Source organism: Myotis lucifugus, unplaced genomic scaffold (assembly GCF_000147115.1).
Source record: "Myotis lucifugus unplaced genomic scaffold, Myoluc2.0 scaffold_105, whole genome shotgun sequence".
Taxonomy (NCBI): Eukaryota; Metazoa; Chordata; class Mammalia; order Chiroptera; family Vespertilionidae; genus Myotis; species Myotis lucifugus.
Genome location: NW_005871153.1, coordinates 1,611,144 through 1,636,694, shown reverse-complemented (window position 1 = coordinate 1,636,694; position 25,551 = coordinate 1,611,144). Strand labels below are relative to the sequence as shown.

Below are 25,551 nucleotides of genomic sequence, written 5' to 3'. Positions count from 1 at the left end.
TAGAGGGATCGGACCTCAACATAATAAAAGCCTTATATGAAAAACCTACAGCCAACATCATACTTAATGGACAAAAAGTAAAACCATTTCCCCTAAGAACAGGAACAAGACAGGATGCCCACTTTTACCATTCCTGTTCAACATAGTACTGGAAGTGCTAGCAATAGCTATCAGACAAGAAGAAGAAATAACAGGCATCAAAATTGGAAAAGAAGAAGTAAAACTGTCCTTATTTGCAGATGACATGATATTGTACACAGAAAATCCCAGACTCCATCAAAAAAATTCCAGCCTTAATAAATGAATTCGGCAATGTAGCAGGATACAAAATTAACATCCAGAAATCTATGGCTTTTTTATACACCAACTAGTGGCCCGGTGCACAAAATTCGTGCATATTAAAAGGGAATTAATTAGAGGAAATATTTTAATATTGCTATTTGCCCTTTCTCTATAATAGAAGTGTCAAAGATGAAAGAAAATTAGTAAAAATATATGAAAATATCCCTCCTGTCAGAGTCTATGGCATGCCATGGGACACAGAGTCAAGTCGCCGCCCACCCGCATGCGCCTTGAAATCGCATGAGACCCATACCCGGCTGCCCCACCCCTGTCAAGCCCCGCAGGTGGGGGGCACAGCCTCAGGTTCCCTGCCAAGCCCCGCCAGGCAGGGGGTGCGGTCTCAGGTCCCCTGGCCCTGGCATGAGGATGCGAGGCCATGACGACCATTTGCATATTAGCTCTTTATTATATAGGATATGAACTCACAGAAAGAGAAACTAAAACAACAATCCCATTTACCATTGCCCCCCAAAATTAAGATACCTAGGAATAAACTTAACTAAGAAGGTAAAAGACCTGTACTTGGAAAACTACAGGACACTGAAAAAAAGAGATAGAGGAAGACATAAACAAATGGAAGAACATACCATGTTCATGGAATGGTAGAATCAACATCATTAAAATGTCCATATTACCCAAAGCAATCTACAGATTCAATGCACTCCCCATTAAAATACCAACGGCATATTTCACAGACCTAGAACAAATGCTCCAAAAATTCATATGGAATAATAAAATAACCCCGGATAGTCACAGTAATCCTGTAAAAGAAGAACAAAGTTGGAGGGATCACAATACCAGATATCAAACTATATTAAAAGCCACTGTTCTCAAAAATGTCTGGTACTGGCACAAGAACAGACATATAGACCAATGGAACAGAACAGAGAACCCAGAAATCGACCCAAGCCATTATGCTCAATTACTATTTGACAAAGGAGGCAAGAGCATACAATGGAGTCAAGACAGTTTCTTCAATAAATGGTGTTGGGAAAATTAGTCAGATACAAGCAGAAAAATGCAACTAGAACACCAACTTATACCATACACAAAAATAAACTCAAAATGGATAAAGGACTGAAACATAAGACAGTAAGCCATAAAAAATTTAGAAGAATCCATAGGCAGCAAAATATTAGACATATGTCGTAGCAGTATTGTTACCGATACAGCTCCTAGGGCAATGGAAACTAAGGAGAAAATAAACAAATGGGACTACATCACAATAAAAAGCTTCTGCACAGCAAAAGAAACCATCAACAAAACAACAGGAAAGCCCACTGCATGGGAGAACATATTTGCCAATGCTGTTTCAGACAAGGGTTTAATCTCCAAAATCTACAGGAAACTCATACAACTTAACAAAAGGAAGATAAACAATCCAATCAAAAAGTGGGCAATGGACCTAAATAGACACTTCTTGAAAGCAGACATACAGAAGGCCAAGAGACATATGAAAACATGCTGAAAGTCACTAATTATCCGAGAGATGCAAATCAATCATCAGTGAGGTACCATCTCACACCTGTCAGAATGGCTATAATGACAAGTGCTGGAGTGGATGCGGAGAAAAAGGAACCCTCGTGCACTGCTGGCAGGAATGCAGACTGGTGCAACCACTGTGGAAAACAGTATGGAGTTTCCTCAAAAAGTAAAAAATGGAACTCTCATTTGACTCAGTAATCCCACTTCTAGGAATATATCCCAAGAAATCAGAAACATCAATCAGAAAGGACATATGCACTCCTATGTTCATAACAGCATAGTTTACAATAGCTAAGATTTGGAAACAACCTAAGTATCCAACAGCAGATGAGTGGAATAAAAAACTGTGGTACATCTACACAATGGGACACTACGCTGCTATAAAAAAGAAGGAACTTTTACCATTTGCAACAACATGAATGGAACTGGAGAGCACTATGCTAAGTGAAATAAGCCAGTTGGAGAAAGATAAGTATCATATGATCTCACTCATTTGTGGAATATAATGAACAGCATAAACCAGTGGACAGCAAACTCATTAGTCAACAGAGCCAAATATCAACAGTACAATGATTGAAATTTCTTTTGAGAGCCAAATTTTTTAAACTTAAACTATATAGGTAGGTACACTGTTATTAACTTAATTAGGGTACTCCTAAGGCTTAGGAAGAGCCACACTCAAGGGGCCAAAGAGCCGCATGTGGCTCGCGAGCCGCAGTTTGCCGACCACAGGCATAAACTGATGAACAAAATTAGATCCAGAGACAGGGAAACACCGAACAGACCGTCAAACTTCAGAGGGAAGGCAGGGGAGAGGGGGTGGGTGTAGGAGATAACCAGAGACTTGTGTACATGCACATTAGCATAACCAATGGACACGGACACTGGGGCAGTGGGGGCTTGTCCTGGGGGTTGGAAGTGGCCGGAGAGGGGTTGATGGGGGTAAAAGGAGACATATGTAATACTTTAAACAAAACAAAAAAAAAGATACCCCATGGCCTAGCACAGTTGTTTCCCTAAATAGTGAGATGACAGGACTGTGACCAGCACTTTAAAAAACGAATTTACTAGAACAAAATAGGAAACAGCAGAGTGCATGCAATAAGGGTAAACACTGTTTCAAAATCTTTTTTTTAGATTCATTCTCTCTCTCTCTCTCTCTCTCTCTCTCTCTCTCTCTCTCAACTGGGCCTCCTATAGTTTTTGTGTGTTGCCTTCCCCATGTAACCTTTAACAAAGAGCACATTTAGCTCTTCCTCAGGGTACAATAGCATCTATACTAATAAAAGGGTAATATGCTAATTAGACTGGGAGACCGGACATCTTCCAAACATCTTCTGACTTCTTTCCAGACAAAGCCACAGTGGTGGGGGCCGAGGCAGAGGCAGTTAGGGGTCATGAGGCCGGCAGGGGAGGGCAGTTGGGGGTCATCAGGCCGGCAGGGGAGTGGTTAGGCGGCGATCAAGCCAGTAGGCAGGCAAGCAGTTAGGAGCCAGCGGTCCTGGATTGTGAGGGGGATGTCCGACTGCCGGGTTACGCCCCATCCTCGGAGGAATGGGACCTAAACCAGCAGTCAGACATCCCCCGAGGGGTCCTGGATTGCAGAGGGTGTATGCCGGGCTGAGGGACACCCCCCACCACCCCGTGCACCAGGCCTCTAGTTTTGTATAAAACTCTACACCATTTATTACAACACAGTGCCTGTTCATATATATATCTCTACCATTAGAATGTAAACTCCAAGGAAACTTTCTTGTATGACCTCTGTATTTCTAAAACCTAAAGAATACTGAAGGCTCAGTAACATTTTGTTGAATGAATGAGTCATCAAAATATAATAGGTATTAAGAACATACAAAAATAGTTAACCATTTTCACTTATCATTGTCTGATCAGGTTTTATTATTACATAGAAATTTAGCTATAAGTCATAATAAAAAAAGTTGTTCTTTTTCCAAAAGTGCCTAATTTACTCCCTTACATCTGGAAGTGACAAATAAATGTTTACTTAAGAAACTGAAATGGGTGGTGTGCATAATAATCTTTGAAAAGTAGAACATCAAAGCATACAAATATGCTGCATAGTTGAAGTTTTATTTAAGGAGATCAGCCACATTCATGCTTCTTGTTAGGGGCAAAGAAAGGTAAGGAAAGTTATTGGGCAGAAAAGGTTGCTTTTCTACATGACAAACTATCTAAGGCTCCCCTTTCACAGGTAATGCAAGTACCATGAGAACACATCTAAATAACAACACCAAGCAGGTACTTGCTTGAGTACTCAATATAGAGAAATATGAAAAACTTAAATATTTTTCATATTCATATACTATCACCATCATTCTCAATTCTATTTAAATGTAAGAATTAAAGTTACACAAATTAACCAACTCTACTTTTATATCAGAAAGCAAAACGATGAAAATAAATTCTAAAGAAAAGCTTTTACCATGTTTAGAGACCTCAAAAGTCAAAAGTTAGCAGTCTACTAAATCAAGATTACATATAAAACTAGTAAAAAAAATAAATAAATAAATGTTTGCTCTAATATGGGTTCCTGCCCAGCCACTGTGGCTCAGTGATTTAGCACCAACCTATGAACCAGGAGGCCAGGGTTCAATTCCTGGTCAGGGTACATGCCCAGATTGCAGCTCAGTCCACAGTTTGGGGCATGCAAGGAAGCAGCTGATCAATGATTCTCTCTCATCATTGATGCTTCTATCTTTCTCTCCCTCTCCCTTTCTCTCTAAAGTCAATAAAAATATATTTTAAAAGTAAATAAATAAAGTGGGTTCCTTTACATTGACCTTACGAAATATTTGTTTCTAAATCATTAACAACTTAACTGAAAAAGTGAGTTTTCAACTTATTAGGATTACAACTTTCTTGATATAGCAAGGTAAATACATGAAACAGTAAGAAAAAAATGGTATTGCTATCTTAGGGTTCAGACATTTTGCTCCTGTCCCCAATAAATGTAAATGATAATTTTACCTACTATAAACTTATTAAACATCTAAGGAAACAGCTATTTGTCATTTTAAAATTATTTTAAGTTATTAGAAACCATATTTCAAGGTAATTATTGGGCTTGGACACTAAAGCCAAATCTTAATAGTTAACATTGATTTATTAAAAGAAGAAAAAAAGATGAGCTATGATATATACTCTTTAGAAACAAAACCAATCAATGAAAGTGGCAACAAGCTGTTGTTACTCATTAAAAATCCTTCCCTAATCTGAAATGGTAATTTTAATGACCCTAGTAAGGGTGGCAACACTCACCAGTATGAATCTTCTCATGTCTCTGTAGCAGGTACTTCTGTATGAAACGCATGTCACATTGACTACATTGAAATGGTTTTTCGCCTTAAAATAATTTCACATCCACAAATTAGTTACTGGATAAAACACAGTTTATAGTTACTATTTATGAGGAAAGATAAATCTTAGAAGCTCAAATTCTGGAAAATTCCAAATTATCCATACAAATGTTTTAAATTGTTCATTAATTTAACAGAATTTTACAGGTTATCTAGTGTCTTAAATATCTTTTCTTCCTTTTTATCTGCAGAAGACCCACCCACATTGTTCTCTGTGGCCAACCATCACTTTATGCCTTACTTATTTTCTCTAGAACCTTCAGCACTTTCTAAACATCCTTCAAATGTTTCCTCTCTGCTGGAGCTTGTCCTTTTAAGGAAAGTATTCTTTGGTCTGCTCTGTGCAAAGAAACTTTCCAGAAATCCTGAAACCTTCCTTCTTTACTTTCTCCCCTTCATTTACCACACCTTCTTAAAAGAGTTTATCCTGTATCTCAAACTCTTCACTACCCACTTGTGCTTTAACCCTACATTCTACTTTCTTAAAAGCTACTCATTATCTCCTTGCTATTTATTCTAATGTGTTTATTTCTCAGGTCTCTAACCTCTCTGAAGGTTGTACCATTGTTGATCATATTCTGTTTGGTATTCTATTTTTGTCTTCTGGGACAACAGTATTTTCCTAGTTCATCAAAATGACCTTATTACTTTCTCCCCCACCACCCCCTTAATTCAATCTACATGTCTAATCTGTTCCCACAAAGATCTAGTCTTTTAGTTCTGCCCTCTACAACTTCATGTTAATTATCATTTTTAATCTTCGATTCCCAAATTCATATTTCAAACTCTTTCTGGATGTTTTGCCTAGAAAAACAAATGCTGACAGGCTTTCAATAATACATTCTTTAACTGTTTCTCTAGCTAAAATGAACACATTAAGCCATATTAAGTGTCCAATTAAGATTAATTAATATTGCACATCCATGCTAATTGTTTTCTCATTTAAAGTTTTCTCTGGTTTCCTTCCGACATTCTGGCCTTATGAAATCTCTAATTTGAAATGCCAGGTTAGCTATGGTCTTAGGAATGAATGACATTTACACGAAGATGAAAATAGCAAAGGTAATTTTAATGGCCATAAGCCCATTTTAATTCAAGAAATACCTGTATGAATGAAGACATGTCTCTGTAAGTGATAGTTCGTTCTAAAGGCAGCATTGCAGTGCTCACAAACATGAGATTTAGGGGTTTTCAAACCAAGTGATCCATCCTCATTTATTGTAAGAATCTAGTCCAAAAAAAGGGCAAAAACAAAAGAAAGAAGTTTTAAAAACGTAACACTAATTTATAAAAAAGATAATGCCTTTTAATGCAAACAATGGTCACCAATGATTATGAAATATTTTTTCCTAATAATTTTGAAAAGGCTGTTAGAATAATGTTATCATTAACTGTAAAGAACAGTGTGACTCAGAATGGGTAAAGATCACTAATAAAACCTTAGAAGCTAGTTCTCCAACGCTGATGTCTAAGAGTGCTTAAGTGTTCTGTTAGCGTGAGTATAGTTTTATTTTCAATTTCAAATTCTCACAAATTCTCACGCAGAACAAAAGCCTTATGTTTTAGAAGTAGTATAAATATCAATCAGTATAGGACTGGTTAAGTAAGTCACAAAAATGTATACAATTTAATATTACATGGCCATAAAGTAAAATGAGAAAGGTATTACTTATATGGAAAGAGGTCCAGGATTTACTAAGTAAAAAAAAGGAAGGTTTAGCCCTAGTGAGTTTGGCTCAGTGGATAGAGCATCAGTTTGACTAAAGGATCCTGGGTTTGATTCCAGTCAAGGGCATGTACCTTGGTTACAGGCTCCATCCTGGGGCACATGCGGAAGGCAAGCCAATCAATGTGTCTCTCTTACAGCAATGTTTCTCTCTCTTGTTTCTCCCCCTCCCTTCCATTCTTTCTAAAAATCAATGGGAAAAACATCCTCAGGTGAGGATTGATTAACTAATTAACTAAACAAATAAAAAGCAAGGTTTAGAATCCAATATATAATTCTTCTATTTTTGTATATGAAAGTAACATAGGTACATGTATATTTCGTTTGTATATACATAAAAACTACTTGAGAAGGATGTACATAAAATGTATATAACCTCAGTTGTGATGGCTGGGGAACAAGGCAGGTAGGAGATAAGGTGGGAGAGCGACTTTACACTGAATATATTTAATACACTTTTCTAAACCAACATAAATGCTTACGTATTACATTTTCCTCTTTTTTTTGTAAGATGAGAAAACAAAGTTTTCAAGTCATCCAAGGATAGAACTTAGAGTCTGGTTCAATCCAGCATCTTTAAGGTTATTCTAGGACTATTAAACTATTATTAAGCATATTCCTAAAAATATTTGTTAGATAAATAAATGTGAATGGGTATGGGAAAGGAAGATAGCTGACAAAGAAATCAACCTTATCTCCCTGGGCTTCTTAAGGTTGAGAACATTATGGTCTGGACAGTGCCGGAGAGAAGCCACATTTAGGTTTCATGTATTCCAATTTATCAACCATTTGTTCAACGAGCAACATTAAACTGCCTCCCTCATCAGACAAGTGGCAGAGTGAAAATAATCAATGATCCCTTTTTTTGTTATTGAGGAGAGAAGAGAGATGGCAGAACATGATTTGAAGATAAGCAAATAAAACTAGGAGATAAGATCGAGAGGAGCCTGGCAAGTAAGAGGCAAGCAATACTGGAAGTGGGGGCATAAAGAGTGGTGGCAAGGAGCTGAGTCCACACAGGGTGGAGAAATCTAGGAAACATCTTAAGAATACAAAGGCCTTTGGAAACTGATTAGGGCCTGTAAATGCACAGCTATGATCACTTCTCAACCCTAGAAAAAGGGAGTAGATAAGGAAAAGAGGCTTTAAATTTTTTAAAATATTTTTTTACTTTAAATTTAGGAAGACAATTCACCCACACTGTATGTAAATCAATGGTAATTATAACGCCAATTATACAGGGCACTTGGGTTCTGGGCAAACTGCCAATGTGGTCAACAATGCTTCCAAGTTTATGCACAAAAGTCAGAGGGAAACATTTGGCAGCGGAACAGAAGTGGGTGTCACAGCTTCCTGAAGAGTCAGTGAGAATGAAGTTTCATCGCTAGTCAGTTAAAAGTTTTTTCAAGCCTTCTAAGTCACAAAATAAAATGCAAGTTAACATTGTGCAAAACAACAAAAACACAAAAAGTTTTAAAATATGACTCAAAATATTTCTAACTTAAAAAAATTAAGCATTTTATATAAAATAGAACTAAAAACAATATACTACGGTATTTTATCACATATGTTAATAAGAAGACCCATGTTCAAAAAAAAAAAAAAATGGCAGTTCAATGGCTTTCTGTGGCATACATAGCTACTGCAAGGAAAGGCTTTGTCAGGAACAAATCTGATCCAAGTTTCTTGATGTGAAACGAATGTAATCCTAATCAGTACAAAGCCCTTTTATGAAGAGTTTAGGAGTTCTACGTCATTGCTGTCTGTCAGTAGAAGTAATGCTGCCTTTTTCACTGTGGATTCAAGCCTTAATTCAAGGTGGATTTTATGGATGAAACAGCTAACATTGGCTTGTGAATAGCAGACTAAAAAATCTAGCATATTTATAAAGTTCAAAGACAGAAAAATCAAATTCTTAGGCATTTTATATTTAGTTACCTTTTTTTCCTTTTCTTTTTAGACTACAGTAACAAATATCTTTGCATAAAGGACAAAAAGTAAAATTCACCTTGCCTCAGATTACCACCACTGCCTCTTCAAATTTGTAATCTGTTTTAAATGTAATTACCTAGTTTTGTCTGTTTTACTCACCACTATAAACTCAATGTCCAAAATGGTGTCTGGAACATAGTGAGACCCTATACATGCCTATGGATGTGGCTACCTGCTATCCATACCAAACATCCTCACAAGCTTACCAGTTTATTCTAAAAATTTTGTGCAAGAAGTAGCACTTTTCAATTTTTCTGAGTCACTCAGTAGTGCCACAGAGAGGTGAGTATGCAAAGAACAAAGTCCCTTTGTGGAACAGAAGTGGCAAATCGATACAGGCAAAATTTTCTTCTTTGATATAGATTTAGCTTCTTTTTTCTTGTTCACAACCCCTTTTTCCAGATCTTTTAGTAGAATGTGATTGCTTTTCTTTTTCCCTTCAACAAAAGAACATTACAACTGAAGAATTTGAAATTTAAATTCTAAGGTGTCTGTTATATCTCCACATGATTTATCTTGCCTCCTGTCACTGATACTTTTGAAGAAAATGGTATATAATAAAGAACAAGTAATCAGGCTTTATCAAGAGGGGAGAAATTAGTAATAGTATAAATAATACTCAACATGCTGGTATTTTTCTTAATTGTTTAATAAATTTAAAATAGAATTTTTCACTGTCAAATGGAACTCAACTAATCTGGTCTCTCTATCTCATGGTCCATTAGAAAGTATGTTTTTGTTCTGAGCCAAATGTATTCCCAGCTAGTTACCTATACATATATAGTGACTTATCTTAAATAATATGCCAACTTTATTTAGTCAGGCAAAGCACTAAACTCTGCCTATTCAATTCAGAGATTTTTCTGTCAAGTGTCAGTGCCACTGGATAACTGAAACCTGACAGCCATCAGTGAGAAGTTTTGCTCTCTTAAAAGGTGGAGATTTTCCCATTCTATGCTAAATATACTACAACTATGAACTACTAAAATCATTAAAGCATATTTTAAAATAACAATTATATATTTTATCATACATTCTTAAATCAATCTAAATCTCAAACTTTTTAAACAGGGGGCCAGTACACTGTCCCTCAGACAGTTGGAGGGCCGGACTATAGTTTTAAAAAAAACTATGAACAAATTCCTATGCACACTGCACATATCTTATTTTGAAGTAAAAAAACAAAACGGGAACAAATACAATATTTGTAGTATTTGCATGTGGCCCGCGGGCCATAGTTTGAGGACCCATGCTCTAAACCATCAAAAGACAATTTAGAGAAAACAGTTTAAATTTCTCACCTACTATCAGTTATTTTACTGAAATGGGGTAGGAAGAGAGATCTTCTAAAATTCTCTTTATTCTTCAAATCCAAATAGAAATGGAAGAACAATTCATCCCCAAAGTCATACAATAAAATAACAAAGTCAGCCAGAGCAATAGCCACCATATTTTAACCGTCTTAGTTATCTCTAAAATCCCATCCTCACATTGTCACTTTCTTTCATTCTTCAGGATTTTTTATTGTCTCTCAGTAGTAGATTTTACATATTACCAAATTTCATTTTTAAATAGCAAGCTTTTGACAGTGCCAGATCATGAAATACATGGTATCATAATCATGGTACAATAACAGATGTTCAACATAACGACCCTGAATTTTAGAAAAGGCTCTGTTTCTCATGTTTTCTAAGTGTTAGTCAGAAATGTATGTGACATTTTTAAAGAAAGATTTGAATCAAATATTTTTAAATTGAAGGTCAGTTCTGTGAAAAAAAATTGTTTACTTAGTATATATAACTCCATGGGAAAATTATATAAAGAAAATACTAACACCTTCTTTTACTAATTTTCTTCATTTTTCTCTTAAGTATTATTTCCTATTTCCACCCCCAGTCTTACAATCAGTACTTCATCTTCAAAGCCACTTCTTCCACAATCACGTTAGCATATAAGGACAATATATAAAAAATGCCTAGTATATCTACTTCTCTGCTGCTTTTAATTAAATTTTCCTCATTTTATATCATTCAATTTTAAATCTTTTTTATATTAAATCACAAATCTTTCCTGGGAACCAATGATGTATAATAAATTGCCAGGAAAGGATTCTCTATATAATTTATAATCAGTCTGATTTGTGGACTATACTCTTCCTTCCTGAGTTCAGCCTAACTTTGAATAATCAATTTTTATTCAGACTACCTACAGTGTTATAACAAACAAACCCAGTTCCTTTATTTGGAAAGAGATCCTGGCATATCATAGACATGAAAATTATTTGTTGAGAGTAAAAAAGAAGATACATTTCAAAATAAGGAGAAGTAATTAAAAAGTACCCTGCTCTATTTCTTTAAATTACTAGGGATTTTGAAAGACCTATAAAATGTATACAATACTGGATTAAGAAAATATTGTTATATTTTACTGAAAAGTATTCTTAGAGTTCATTGTTAACTCAATAATCCTCATAAAATCTTCTAGGGTGGAAATTGTTATCTCCTAAGCACCTAACAAGTCAATAGCAAAGTGAGATGATAATACCTCATTTTCTCCAAAAACTTCTACTATCAAGACTTGAGATTCTCAAGCTTTAACATAAATCACAATCACCTTGGACTCAAAAGTATAAATGGAAATCACTGAATAAGAACAAATAGGGATGGGGCCTGATTATATAACTGGTAAATCTCTACAGGTGATTCTAATGCAGAGCCAAGATGGAGAGCCACTGACAGGTATGCACTGAGGTGGAATTAAGTCCACTGAGACTTTTCACACATTTCTAATAACCTTAGTGCTCTGTAGTCCTAATCCACAACAAAACAAAATAGACTAAAAGGGGCAATGGAATATAATGTTAAGTGGCCACATAGGTATACCAATGTAAAAATAAACAGCATGTCATTAAGGAATGAGACAGCTAAGCTATTATAAGCAGTCAAGAAACAAAATCTAGCAATCGATAGTTTACAGGATAAGGGGGGAAAAAGCCCTAATGTCTCAGTCCTCCCAGAGGACTTATTACAATACATAACATAAAAAATGTTTACAACATTAACTAAAAGCTGAGTCATGTTCAAATGCACTATATTTAAAAAGAAAACAACACATTAAAGATTTCCATCAAAGTGGCTAAAATAAAATTAAGCTTGACATTTAAAAGTGACAAGCTTTTTGCCCTAGCCAGTTTGGCTCAATGGATAGAGCATTGGCCTTCGGACTAAAGGGTCCTGGGTTCAATTCCGTTCAAGGGTACATGCCCAGGTTGTGGTTGCGGGATCAATCCCCAGTAGGGGGCGTGCAGGAGGCAGCCGATCAATGATCCTCTCTCATCACTGATGTTTCTATCTCTCTCTACCTCTCCCTTCCGCTCTGAAATCAATAAAAATACATTTAAAAAAAATAAAAGTGACAAGCTTTTATTATGTGAAAAATTTACTTTCATAAAACACCTTATTCCATGATAGTATCTAATAACTTGACCTAGATAACATTCCCTAACTTGATTACCCTCTTCTTTTATAGACATGATTCCAAATGGATTTTGGCAACTTTCCAAGTATCAAATCTACCTTAAGATGACTAAACTTTTCCATATGACAAAGGCTGAGAAAGCAATTAAAATCCATGGCAGCTGAAGATGACCTATCAATACAATACTTCACACCACAAAGCTTATCTGGAAGGGAGCCACATTTATATGGATATTAGAAGCTCTGATATTTTTACTGGAATTCTATCACATTACTTTAGTAGTATTTGCTGTAGAGATCCCCAATCTAACGTGACACATATCAAAGTATTCATAATGGCAAAATTCAAGATTTGGGAAAGGTGCTGGGGTAGAGTGGAGTCTTCTAAGCATAATAAATTATAATTCTTTGATAAATTTCAAATTATTTTTAAGAAACATAAAACAAGCAGCACAATCATTTATAAACATGAGATAAGCTTTCCTTGCTTTTCATACAAAAGGGCAGAAAGAGTTTAATGAAAAATCAGAAGTACGAATTTTAAACACATGCCTGAGAAAATATAAAATAACTCATTGGCTATGCCTCAAAGTCCCAAAACTCCAGATACAAAAACCATTTATCTGGAGACTGCAGACCTGTGTTAAAAACAGTCCACAACCACCTTTTGTCCCACTAAATGTAATATGTCAAAACAATTTTAAAATAATTGATTTTGTTATTCTCACATCCTTGTCTGTTATACATTATTTCTGGTCATTTCACCTCCCTAAGAATTCCCTGAAAAGACTGGCCCCAAATACCTTCTTATATAAAATATACTTAGACTAGGCCAAATCTTTCATCTAGCAACTGCAGAGATTATATGAATACTAAAATAATACCTTTAGATATTAAAATAATACATTATAAACGAATTTATCTCAAATAAAAAGCAAAATAGCTTAAACTCTCTAAAAATCTGATCTATACTTAGAAACACCTAGAACAAACTACCAAATACACTCTACTATAATAGTCTGTGTTTTAGTCAGAATTTCAGAACACATAATACTCAAGAATAGTACCAGAAAAACATGGTAATAAAATACCAAAGAAAATGTAGCATTTACATATATTATGGTGTTTTTAGACTTGAAATAAATTCCTCATAGATCAGCAGTGAACCCAAAGTAGCATAATCACTATCACAATCATTTTAGAAATTTGTTTTTCCCTCCAAACCTGGTATTGTTCTATAATGGAGAACCTGATTTATTCGTTAACGTAAAAAACAAAAAGTATCATATAAGTTGCTCAGAAAAACATTAACCCCAAGAAAAGAGGAGGGAGAGATTTCAGAAAACATGAAATATAAAATGCCAATGATTATGGAAAAAAAAACACACCACCCAACAAATTTAGTATGACCGGTAACTAAAGAAAATAAAATTTAAACTATACTGAGATGTCCATCCTAAACTACAAAAAAAGCAAGTCTCATACTCAAGGCTGATGAAAATGTGGACAGACACACCTCAGGCCACTGCAGGTAGCAACTGGTACATTTCTGGAAGGAGTAACATTATCAAGAAACCTTTTTATGCCTAGACAATGTGGCTCAGCCGTTGAGCATCAACCTACGAACCAGGAGGTTATGGTTCGATTCCCAGTCAGGGCACATGTCCAGGTTTCAGGCTCGATCCCCAAGTGTGGGGCATGCAGGAGGCAGCCAATCAATGATTCACTCTCATCATTGATGTTTCTCTTTCTCCCTCTCCCGTCCTCTCTGAAATCAATAAATATATTTTTAAAAAAATTTTTAAGTTCATGCCCTATGATTCAGGAGTGCACAAATATCTATATACAAACATTTGAAGTCCAGCATGATTTAAAATGAAGACAAAGAGAATACAACTTTCCAACAACAAAGCAATCATTGAATATCATGTGATATATCAAAAGAATATTATGTAGACAGTGTAGGCAGGCAGGCAGTTTAATGTGCAGAGGCTTCTCCGTGAAGTGCACTCTGTGTAAGAGGCCCTTGTGCAAAAAAGGCTGCTTTTTTTCTTTGAGCTCAATTAGCCACCAGGAGCCCTTCTTAGTAGGTGTCCTTTTTCTTCTTCTTCTCAGGGTTCACATAATCCGATTACCTCCTGCCCCAGTCAGGGTAGCTTCCCACTGATATTTTCCAACCTCCAGATCTTTGCGATCACAGTTCCTTTTCCCTTGGATTTTCTTCCCATACACTCTCCTCAACCAAATCCATTCATATGTTAGGACTTTTCTGATCCCCCATCAGGAGACAAGGCCCTTCCTGTCAGGCCACAACCTGTTTGGATGTATCTCAGACCCAGCAAGAGCACTCATGGTAGTGTGGGCCGCTCCAGGGTACCATGGGGATCCCAGTCTCCTGGCAGGCTGCCGTATAGGCTGTGAGGGCATCACAGAGGCACAAGTGCTGGCCATGGGTACGACATACATCCTGCAGGCATATCCCGAGGAAAGGTTTGGGGCTGCTATGACCCAGGCAACTACCGAAGGGGCCATCTGTTGCCTGTAAGAGTCCACACAGTGTGGAAGTCTTGAAGATCTGGGCAAGATGCATGGGGCAGCTGATGCTAAAGCCAAGGTCTGGCCAGGACAGTAGCAGGGGGTTAGTGCCTGGGCCTTTAGACTAGGGTGTGGTGTCCAAATGTAGGTCAAAGGAGCCAACATCACCACCAAAGGCCCCATAGAGCCTCACCAGCCAACTGTGGGGGGTGGAAGGCACAATTAGGTGTACCTGGCTGCCCAAATCATACATGGGATGCAAATCATAGGCTGTGAGCATCACCATATGACAAAATAAAATTATGTAGCGAATAATATCCTTATAAAACCATTAATAACTTTAAATGTAAAAATAGCTTACACACTTCAAGTGTTAAAAATCTGGAAATTCTACATATCTACAAATTTGAAAAAAGAAAGGGAATATGGCAGAAAACTAAGGTAGTTATCTCTAGGAAACATGACTATGGGTTATTTTAATCTCTGTACTTTTCAAACTTTTCTCTAAGAGGCACACTTATGTATCCAAAAAGCAGTGGTATGTAGGTAAATGTTTAACAACAGGTTAAGAAGTCATGGGGCTGGGAAGGGTTTAATGATTTCCGTGGTGTAATTATTCTCACTGTGGCTAATTTTAATCTACCAATGGTTTTAGCCCTGGCTTGCAAGATTCCTGAAAACTTAGCAATTAGCTCTGGCAAGCCAGTACCAACTGGTTCCAGCATACCACTGGGAGTCCAAAAGTATCTATATAATAAAGAGACAGGGTTGTAATGACCGAAGGCTCCACCAGACCGGAAGTCAGTGCTGGGTTGCCATAGCGACCCAGCACTGACTGGGGCCACTGTAGGTGCCCCGACCCAGCACTGACTGCCTAGGGGGCTGCGGATCAGGCCTGGAGAGAGGCCTGCAGAGAGAGAGGCAGGGTCTGATCATAGCCTCTGTGGCAGCCGTTGATCAGAACTTGCCTCTTTTTCTCTCCTGGCCAGGCCAACAGCTGGGCCTCCATTTCTCAGGCCTCCACCAGGGCTGCTGATCAGACCCACCTTTCTGATCAGGCCCCGTTGATAGGCCCAGAGATGATGGCTGGCATAGAAACTGACCAACCAGAACCAAATCTGGGTGAATGTAAGGAGCCAATGGCTGCTTAGGAGGCGGAGCTTTTGACACTGACTGGCATAGAAATTGACTAACCAGAACCAAATTGGTCGGCAAAGGAAGGCAGTTGGGGGCAAGATCAGGCCTGCAGGGGAGGGCAGTTGGGAGATCAGGTTGGCAGGAGAGGGCAGTTAGGAGTGATCAGGCCAGCAGGGAAGGGCAGTTAGGGGCGAGATCAGGCTGGCAGGGGAGGGCAGTTAGGGGCGATCAGGCAGGCAGAGGCAGTTAAGGGTGGTCAGGCGGGCAGGGGAGAACAGTTAGGGGCAAGATCAGGCCGGCAGGGGAAGGTAGTTGGGGGCAACCAGGCTGGCAAGGGAGGGCAGCGGGGGCGAGATCAGGACGGCAGGGGAGGGCAGTTAGGGGCTCAATCAGGCTGGCAGGGGAGGGCAGTTAGGGGTGATCAGGCAGGCAGAGGCAGTTAGGGGTGATCAGGCAGGCAGGCAGAGAGGTTAGGGGCGATCAGGCAGGCAGGCAGGTGAGCGGTTAGGGGCCAGCGGTCCCAGATTGTGAAAGGGGTGTCCAATTGGAGTGGGTGCAAGCTGGGCTGAGGGAAAGCCCCCCTCTGTGCATGAATTTCGTGCACGGACCTCTAGTACAAATATATAAATGATAATTATAATTTAAATCACATATGCAAAAACAATTAGCCATCAAAAAATAAAGAGGTCATGTTATAATATGATCTATTTTAAAAAGCCTTCTTCACTATATGAGGAAAGTATACCCAAAAAGTATTTATTGAGTATCTTTTGTGCCTACTATTCCAGGCTCTTGGGATATACCTGTGAAGAAAATGAAGTCCCTGTCCTCATGAAACTTACATTCTATTCATATACATACTTTTTATTGGTTTCAGAGAGGAAAAAAGAGGGGGAGGGAGAGAGAAACATCAATGATGAGAGAGAATCATTCATCGGCTGCCTCCTGCAGGCCCCCTACTCAGATTGAGCCCAAAACTCAGGCATGTGCCTGTGCCCTGACTGGGAATCGAACTATGACCTCCTGGTTTATAGGTCAACACTCAACCACTGAGCCACACTGGCTAGGCTTACATTCTATTCTAATACAGGTATTTTATAACCTTTTTCTGATGAAAAATCGATACTAAATTTTCCTAAAACCGTAATATTAAAATAAGTAAAATTAATATAAATGAAAAGCAGACCACTGCATACCATCTGCCAGATTTTAAAGAGAGAGACAAAGGGGAAGAAAAGTTTGCTTTTAGAAAAAAGACATAGTGAAAGCAAAGTGAAAAAATTTAAAGCAATGGCCCACCACCTCCATGCAGGCATGCACCCCTTCCTCCTAGTAAAGCTGATGCAACATTCCAACTTTACTAACCCACATGATACTTTATACAGCTGCCTTATGGACCAGTCACATTCCTGCCCATATGATTAACCAATAGTTTGGGATTAATAGGTTAGGGACCACCACCTTAATATATTCTTACTTTTGCAGGAGAACGTTGCTTCCGTTTCTTCTTTTTCTGTAAGTCTACTGGCTCTCTGATTTGTTTTTTGTCTCTCATCAGTTGCTCAGATACATCAGTAAAAGTAATTTCCTGCTTTACACTTATCTGTTAAAAAAAAAGAAAGCCCATTTAAGAAATAAAGTCCATTGTGACAAAAAACAAACAAACCCAAAACAACACTGCATGTTTAATCCTTTGCTAACCCTACATAAATATGGCTCCCTGGATAATCTATGAGTGTATGCAAGTAAATAGCTCATTGAAGAATTCATTTATAGGTAACTGAAAAATAAGAATCAAGAGTATATAAACTAAGATTTTACAAACAATTATCTGGAAAAAAATAATAAAGAAGTCTTGGGAAAAGATGATTATAAGACCTACCAGAATAAAGTGGAAGTCAACAGAAACATCAATTTCATTCCCATATTTAAGAAAAGTGATGTTAAAGTTAAAAGCACACTAAAAAGGTTAAATCCAAAAAAAATCAACAAAATAGTCGGCGATAAAAGGAGTATTTTGACTTCACAATGGGCTGTCTCTCAATTTACAAAATACCAGGAAAACAACAAAATTCTAAAAGGTAATCACATCAAAAGAAAGGTAAGACAAATAATGAAAATCCAATTACCTTTAAGAACAATACTTTTAACCAGTATTTTCCTGGCTTCTCCAATAAACCATTACCAAGTATGTTTATGGAACTGCATATGGTTTTAGGCTGCCTGCTATGTGCAAGGCGTGATGTTAACTACACAATAAATATAGAACTACTACAAGAAAATTAAGATATCAACAATATTATCTATATTCAGATCTCAGTTTTCAGATATGAAGAGCTGTTTGTCCTAAAAAAGAATACAGTAAACCCTCAATTTTGTCAACCTAGATTTAATGGACTCTGGATTCAACAGACAAAATTTCCAATCCATAAGTCATAGATGAAAATTAACATCCTATTAATTTTAAAATGCTTTTAACCAAGATTTGCTTATAATTAACAGGTTATTTTTTTTGTTAAGTCACTGTTATTTTTAACAAACTTTAGCAAATAGGCCATATGTTATAGTAAAAGAACTGTAGTAATTTCACCGATGTAAATATTACATATCTACAACTATAGTCTATATATTAAATCCAAGAGTCACCGCTCATAAACAATGTGTAGTGAATGATCACACCCACCACTCAAGTAGGAACTGGTTCTGTTATCTCGAGTGGCAGTGGTGTGACTTCCTACTGCAGTTTTAGCTTGTGCTGGATGATGTTCTGGCCTATGCTAAGCCACGCCCTAGCCATGTGCATGTGTTTACTCACAGTGACTGGTGAGTAGACTCACTTATCAGACCTATTCAGTATATATTTGAAATTACTGTAATACATGCAGGAAACTTTTCTGTGAAATTAAACTTTTCACACATACTTAATTTTAATGACACAAATGTGTCTATATAAGTAAAAACAGATAAATTAACTAATTTGTCAAATTTTTAATATACCCATTTGGAAAACATACTTTATTATATAACTAGAGGCCTGGCGCACGAATTTGTGCAAGGGTGGGGTCTGGCCAGCAAGCCCCAATCGGGGCTGATTGGTCTGGGCCAGCTGGGGGGAGGGGCTGTGGGAGGTTGGCCGGCCCTGCCCCCGATTGGGGGGGGGGGGGGGTGATCAGGGCGGGGCTGGTCAGGGGAGGGGTTGCAGGCTGTTGGCCGGCCCCGCCCCCTGGTTGAACGTACAATTTGCATATTTGCCTTTTATTATATAGAATGGACTTTCAGCTTTAACAGACACCCCTCACCTGAATTAGTCCCTTATATGAGGTTTTAATGTACACAGGGTTCTAAGGTCACTAATGGTAGTGTCAATTCTCATAAGGAATTGATGGTGTTCAGTCATCCACTGCCACATTTTCAATCTATCTTTGAAATGAAAATAGAAGAATCTTAAAACTAAAAAACTTTCAACTCAAGAAGCTATGAGTTGAAATATTAAAAATGCTTGATCTTTGTGCCCCGCCAGCGTGGCTCAGTGGTTGCATGTCAACCTAGGAACCAGGAGATCACAGTTTGATTCTCAGCACATGCCTGGGTTGCAGACTCAATCCCCAATGTGGGGCATGCAGAAAGGAGCCAATCAGTGATTCTCTCTCATCATTGATGTTTCTGTTTCACTCTTTCTCTCTCTCTCTCCCCGGCCCCTTCTTTCCCTTCCTCTCTGAAATCAATAAAAATATTTAAAAATTTTAAAGATTACATATTTTAAAAAACACTTGACCCTTGCACCATGTGAGGACACCAGAAGATTCATCTGGAAGAGGCCCCTCACCCTATCGTGCAGGCATCCTGATCTAAAACTTCCAGCCTCCAGACCATGAGAAATAAGTTTATGTTGTTCATAAGCTTTAAAAAAAAATCCTTGATAATAATCCAGGAAGTAAAATGTGCTAATGATTACATTTTTTAAAATACACTTTAAAGCCTAAGTGCCCATCAGCAGATGAGTGGATTAAAAAACTGTGGTACATCTACACAATGGAATACTACGCCGCTATAAAAAAGAAGGAACTCTTACCATTTGCAACAGCAGGAATGGACCTGGAGAGCATTATGCTAAGCAAAATAAGCCAGTCAGAGAACGATAAATATCACATGATCTCACTCATTGTGGAATATATTAAACAACATAAACTGCTGAACAAAAACAGATCCAAAGACATAGAAGCATCGAACAGACTGTCCAACCTCAGAGGGAAGGGGGGTAAGAGATCAATCAAAGGACTTATATGATATGTATGCATATAAGCATAACCAATGGACACAGAAAGTAAGGGGGTGAGGGCATGGGCTGGGAGGCGGGAATGGCTGGTGTGAGGTCAATGGGGGGAAAAGGAGACATATGTAATACTTTAAACAACAAAGAATTTAAATAAAACATTAATATTAAATAAATAAATAAAATACACTTTAAAAGATGCAAAAGATTATAAACATCTTACAGATTTATTGTGTAAAGTTGGAAGATACAGTGTGTGAGATTCATGAGGAAAATGCAACATAAACCAGGGATTTCAGACTAATAAAATAAGGAACTGAAAGCTTTCATAAATCCCGGGAATGTAGGCAGTAAGAGAATCGCAAATCAAGGAGAACCTTGGCACAAAAACATGATGTAAATGATTATTCAGCCAATAATTCCATCAGGTTATAGAATACTAGTGATCATTTTTTTATAGCTTCTTTTGGTATCATTATTTGGAACATTCAAACATGTTACTACCATCTGAAGTGATGGGAACTAAAAGTGACAAACTTGGGCTAAATATGAGACAAGGAGAAATGATAGCAGACCATCTATAAGCATCTGTTGAACTGCTCTGTCCTATTTTGCAGTAGCACTAAAGTAGTTCCAACACTTCTGTCAGCTTACAGATTGCAAAGAAACCATGAAAATATAGCACGAGGCAATAAGAAACAGGGGAAACAGGAAATCTTTCTAGAAAAAGTATCAAGTGGAGTATAAGGTAAATGCACAAATAAGTTCTGAAATACCAATTATTCACAAACCAAGGATGAGCCTTTATATGCAGTGAACAAGATTAATACAATGTATCTGAGCCTGTTAGTTATTTTGACATATATAGAAAGTAGTACTTGCATTTTCAAATACAAGGCACACTGTTAACATTGTGAAAGCAGACCCAAATCTAGATATATCAATGGATCAAAGCATTATGAATGTTAATAGGCACATAGCAAGTTACATTTTTAGAATGCTCCAATAGGCTATTGCTGATAAATAGAATAAAGTAATCTCCTCTATATATAACATAATCAACTACACATTAAAGTATATGGTCCAGCCTAAGGCATAAAGAAAAGATGTCAGTAAATACAAAAACTTTAAGTGATGGGTATAATAATAAGACAGCTAGAAAAAGTGAGTTACAAAAAGTCTGAAGAAGCACAACGAAAAAGACAGTGATTCATCCATAAGTTACCTACTCTTTTCTTGAGAACTATCTTTAAAAGAAAATGAAGTTCTCTTTAAAAGAAAAGTGTTACTTTTCACCTATGTAAAATGAAATGTAATTAATCAAAGCAAGCATCTACACCTGGGTGGTATTTGAAAAGATTGGTTTGCTAGATTTTCAAAACATATTTATTAAAGCAGCATGAAAACAATAAACTAGGAAGTATGGTAATTTCTTAAAAAAACAAAAATAGCCCTGGTCGGTGTGGCTCAGTTGGTTGAAGCATCATCCCATGTACAAAAGGTCTCGGGTTCAATTCCCGGCTGGGGCGCATACAGGATGGCAACTGATTGATGTTTCTCTGACATCAATGTTTTTCTCTCTCTCCTCTCTCTTCTTCTCTCTCTAAAATCAATAAAAACATATTCTCAGGTGAGGATTAAAAATATAATTAGTTAATTTTAAAATAAAAACAAAAATAAAACCGCTGGTTTCTTCCCCATCACTTGTTTTACTATTTTACCTAGACCCATGTGAAACCTCATGCCTACCTTTGAGGGGTAAATTTTATGCTGCTCTTACTACTAAACCAGAGCTGCCATTAACACTGTCACAAACACCCTACCCATCCTTCTTTCATAAGATTTGACTAAACCCAGACATTTCTCCACTTAAACTCTAAGACTCACCATCCACCGATTGAAGCTCCCTCGGGGCCTCCCACTATGAGAGTGGGGAAGCTGGTAGGCAAGACTCCCATGTCATATCTTCCCTCTACACTCATGTAACTTCTTCCTCGGCATCCTTAGAAAACTTTGAGTGCTACAGTATCAATACTTCCTCACCCCTTACCATGGTCAAAGCTGGTTCTTTCTTGCTAGTTCTAAAATATATCTCATAATTATTCTGATGTTTTCCCAACCTTAAACATAAATAGACTTCTCTGTATGAAAAATTCTTTTCCTTAATTCTAATACTAATAACTCAAGCCCAGAACACAGAATAATTCTTTCTTTTTCAAGACTTATTTCACTATTTCTGATAAAAAAAAAAAAAAAAAAGAAAGAAAGAAAGAACTGTCTTGGTTTCGGGGCTGGGTAAAAAAGGTGAAGGGATTAAGTAAAACACACACACACAACACCCATAGACACAGACAACAATATCCTGATTATCAGAGGGAAAGGGGAGTCAAGGGGTGGGGGGGATAGAAGAGAGTGACAAATGGTGCTGAAAGGAGACTTGATTTGGGCTGGTGAACACACAATATACAGATGATGTATTACAGAACTGTGTACTTGAAACCTTTATAATTTTATTTGCCAATGTCACCCCAATAAATTCAATTTGAAAACTAACCTATACATTATCTTGATATTTGAAAATAAGATATTCTTTTTTGGTACTTTCCATAACAGCTTTACTTATTTATTCAACAGTCAGTAAGTGCCTGCCATATGCTAAAATTCAGTCTAAAATAACACAACAAAAGCTTTAAATTTACTGAGATTCTAATATGTGTAGAGCATAATGCTAGACACTGAGGACAGATTCTAAATGTAAGGTCTCCTTCATCAACAAAACGAAAAGTCAACCTACTGAATGGAAGAGATATCGGCCAATGATATATCCAATAAGCAGCTAATACCCTTATTTTAACTTTATTTTTTAAATATATTTTATTGATTTCATACAGAAAGGAAGAGGGAGAGAGAGATAAAAACATCACCAATTGGCTACCTCGCATACGTCCCCGACTGGGGACCAAGCCCACAACCTGGTTCATAGGACAATGCTCAACCACTGAGCCACACTGACCAGGCTAATACCCCTTTATTTTTAAAGAACTTATTTATAAAAAACTCATATAACCCCCCAAAACAAACAAACGAACAATCCAATTAAAAAGTAAGCAGAGGACCTGAATATACACTTCTCCAAGAGGACATACAGATGGCCAACAGACATTATGAAAAGATGTTTAATGTCACTAATCATCAGAGAAATGCAAATTAAAACTGCAATCAGGTATCATCTCATACCTGACAGAATACCTATCATCTACAAATCAAGAAACAAGTGTTGGCGAGGATGTGAAAAAGAGAAACTGCTGGTGGGAATGCAGATTGGTGCAGCCACTATGTAAAACAGTGGAGGGTACTCAAAAATTAAAAATGGAACTGCCTTGTGACCCAGAGATTTCACCTCTGAGCATATATCCAAAGAAACCCAAAACACTAATTTGGAAGTATATATGCACCCCTATATTCACTGCAGCATTATTTACAGTAGCCAAGATATGGAAAAAAAATATGGAAAAGCAACCCTAGTACCCATCAGCAGATGAGTGGATATAAAAAGAGTGGGACATATATACAATGGAATATTAGCCATAAAAAAGAATGAAATCTTACAATTTGTGACAGCATGGATGGACCTAGAGAGTATTATACTAAGTGAAATAAGTCAGGCAGAGAAAGACAAATGCCATATGATTTCACTTATATGTGGACTCAAAAGAAGAAAATAAAGGAACAAACAAAACAGGAAAAGATTTATAGATACAGAAACCAGACTAATGGCTACAAGAGGGGAGAGGGATTCGGAGGCTGGGTAAAAAGGTGAAAGGATTAAGAAGATTGGTAGTTACAAAATAATCAATGGGGATGATATAAAGTGCAGCATAGGGAATATAATCAATAATACTGTAATAACTAGGTATGGTGCCAGGTGGGTAGGTGAAATACCAGGGGATCACTTGTAAAGTATATGATTGTCTAACCACTACACTGTAACCTGAAACTAACACAAAATGATAATGTAAAGTATAACTGAAAAATAAAATTTTAAATAAATAAACAGTCTCCTTTTCAAAGGTCTTCACATGTAAATGGGGAATTTTGATGCATTAGCATAAATAAATAAATAAATAAACTAATTCAAGACAGCACATGTTGGGCTCAACCTAAATGAATGGAACAGGGTATAAGGGCAGGAATGAAAGTGAGAAATTAATCAGATTTGATATAACTGCAAAAGGCTTCATGGATGAAGCACAGGACTTAAAAGCAGAATTACAAGTTTATCATGTATATCTCTCATTTATATTTTGCTTCCAAACCTGTTATTCTCCTCGACTTCTTTCTTCCAGACTCAATGTTAAAAAGTGATACAACAAATGTAATTGTACCTAAAATAATGTTGCCAGACCCAGTAGGTAATGAATAAATACTTTATTTTGTTTACAAATTTTGGTCTACCCAACTCCCAAAAAAGAAGGTGATTCCTTAGAATGAACTTGTCCTTCTCTTCAGTCTCAATGCCCTACATTCATATCCAGCAGCATTCAGTTCATTTCAATTAACCTTATCAACCTTGCTGTTTTAGGGTATTATCATCTCCCCAATATGTTCTTCCATGAATAAATTAATATAAAACTGTTTTCATGTTATTTCCCCAATGAGGGATCTACCATAACTCCTTGTTGCCCACGGTATAATTATATACTCCCAGCTCAGCTTTCAAGATTCTTTATGATGTACTTTACAGAAAAGACCTAGGACATTTGACAGAAGTATCTGTCCTTAACCAACTCTCCTTTCAATTTTCAATTTTAATTTTTGGTATTCTCATTCATCTTCCTGTCCCTATTTGAGTAAAAAGTCATGGTATCTTTGTGCTTTCCTCTTTACTCTGTGCTATGATTCCATTCCTACCCATCTCCAAGGCTCTGCTGCGTCACTCTCTCCAAAATAATCTCTTACTCCACCAGCTACTTCTCTGCCTAAAAGCACACTTAAACTTCCCCTATAAAAAAAATTCTCCAAAATTCTTCTAACAACTTCCTTCTTCTTATGGCCAAACTTTTTGAAAGAAGTATCTCTAGTAAGCACGCAGACAAAACAACTGCTCCCAAATTTATTCTAAGAGTAAAAGTACTACATAGCCAAATAAAAAAAAGGATGTGTTTAACTATCACTAGGAGGAATTTGTTTCAAAATACTGCCTAG

The 25,551-nt window shown here is 37.1% G+C and overlaps 1 protein-coding gene across 7 annotated transcripts in view; it reads right to left on the bottom strand.

Moving 5' to 3' along the window:
* Window positions 1-25,551, bottom strand: part of ZNF148 (zinc finger protein 148) — a 142,681-nt gene that overhangs the window by 20,716 nt on the left and 96,414 nt on the right. For all 7 annotated transcript variants that reach the window (XR_002830265.1, XR_002830266.1, XM_006092840.3 and 4 more), the window contains 3 exons: window positions 17,551-17,676; window positions 6,312-6,435; window positions 5,110-5,193 (listed from right to left, as the gene is read on the bottom strand). Coding sequence is in view for 5 of the 7 variants with exons in the window: in XM_006092840.3 (XP_006092902.1) it covers window positions 5,110-5,193; window positions 6,312-6,435; window positions 17,551-17,676 (334 nt within the window). In the remaining 2 variants the exon portion in view is untranslated. The remainder of the gene's footprint in view (window positions 1-5,109; window positions 5,194-6,311; window positions 6,436-17,550; window positions 17,677-25,551) is intronic.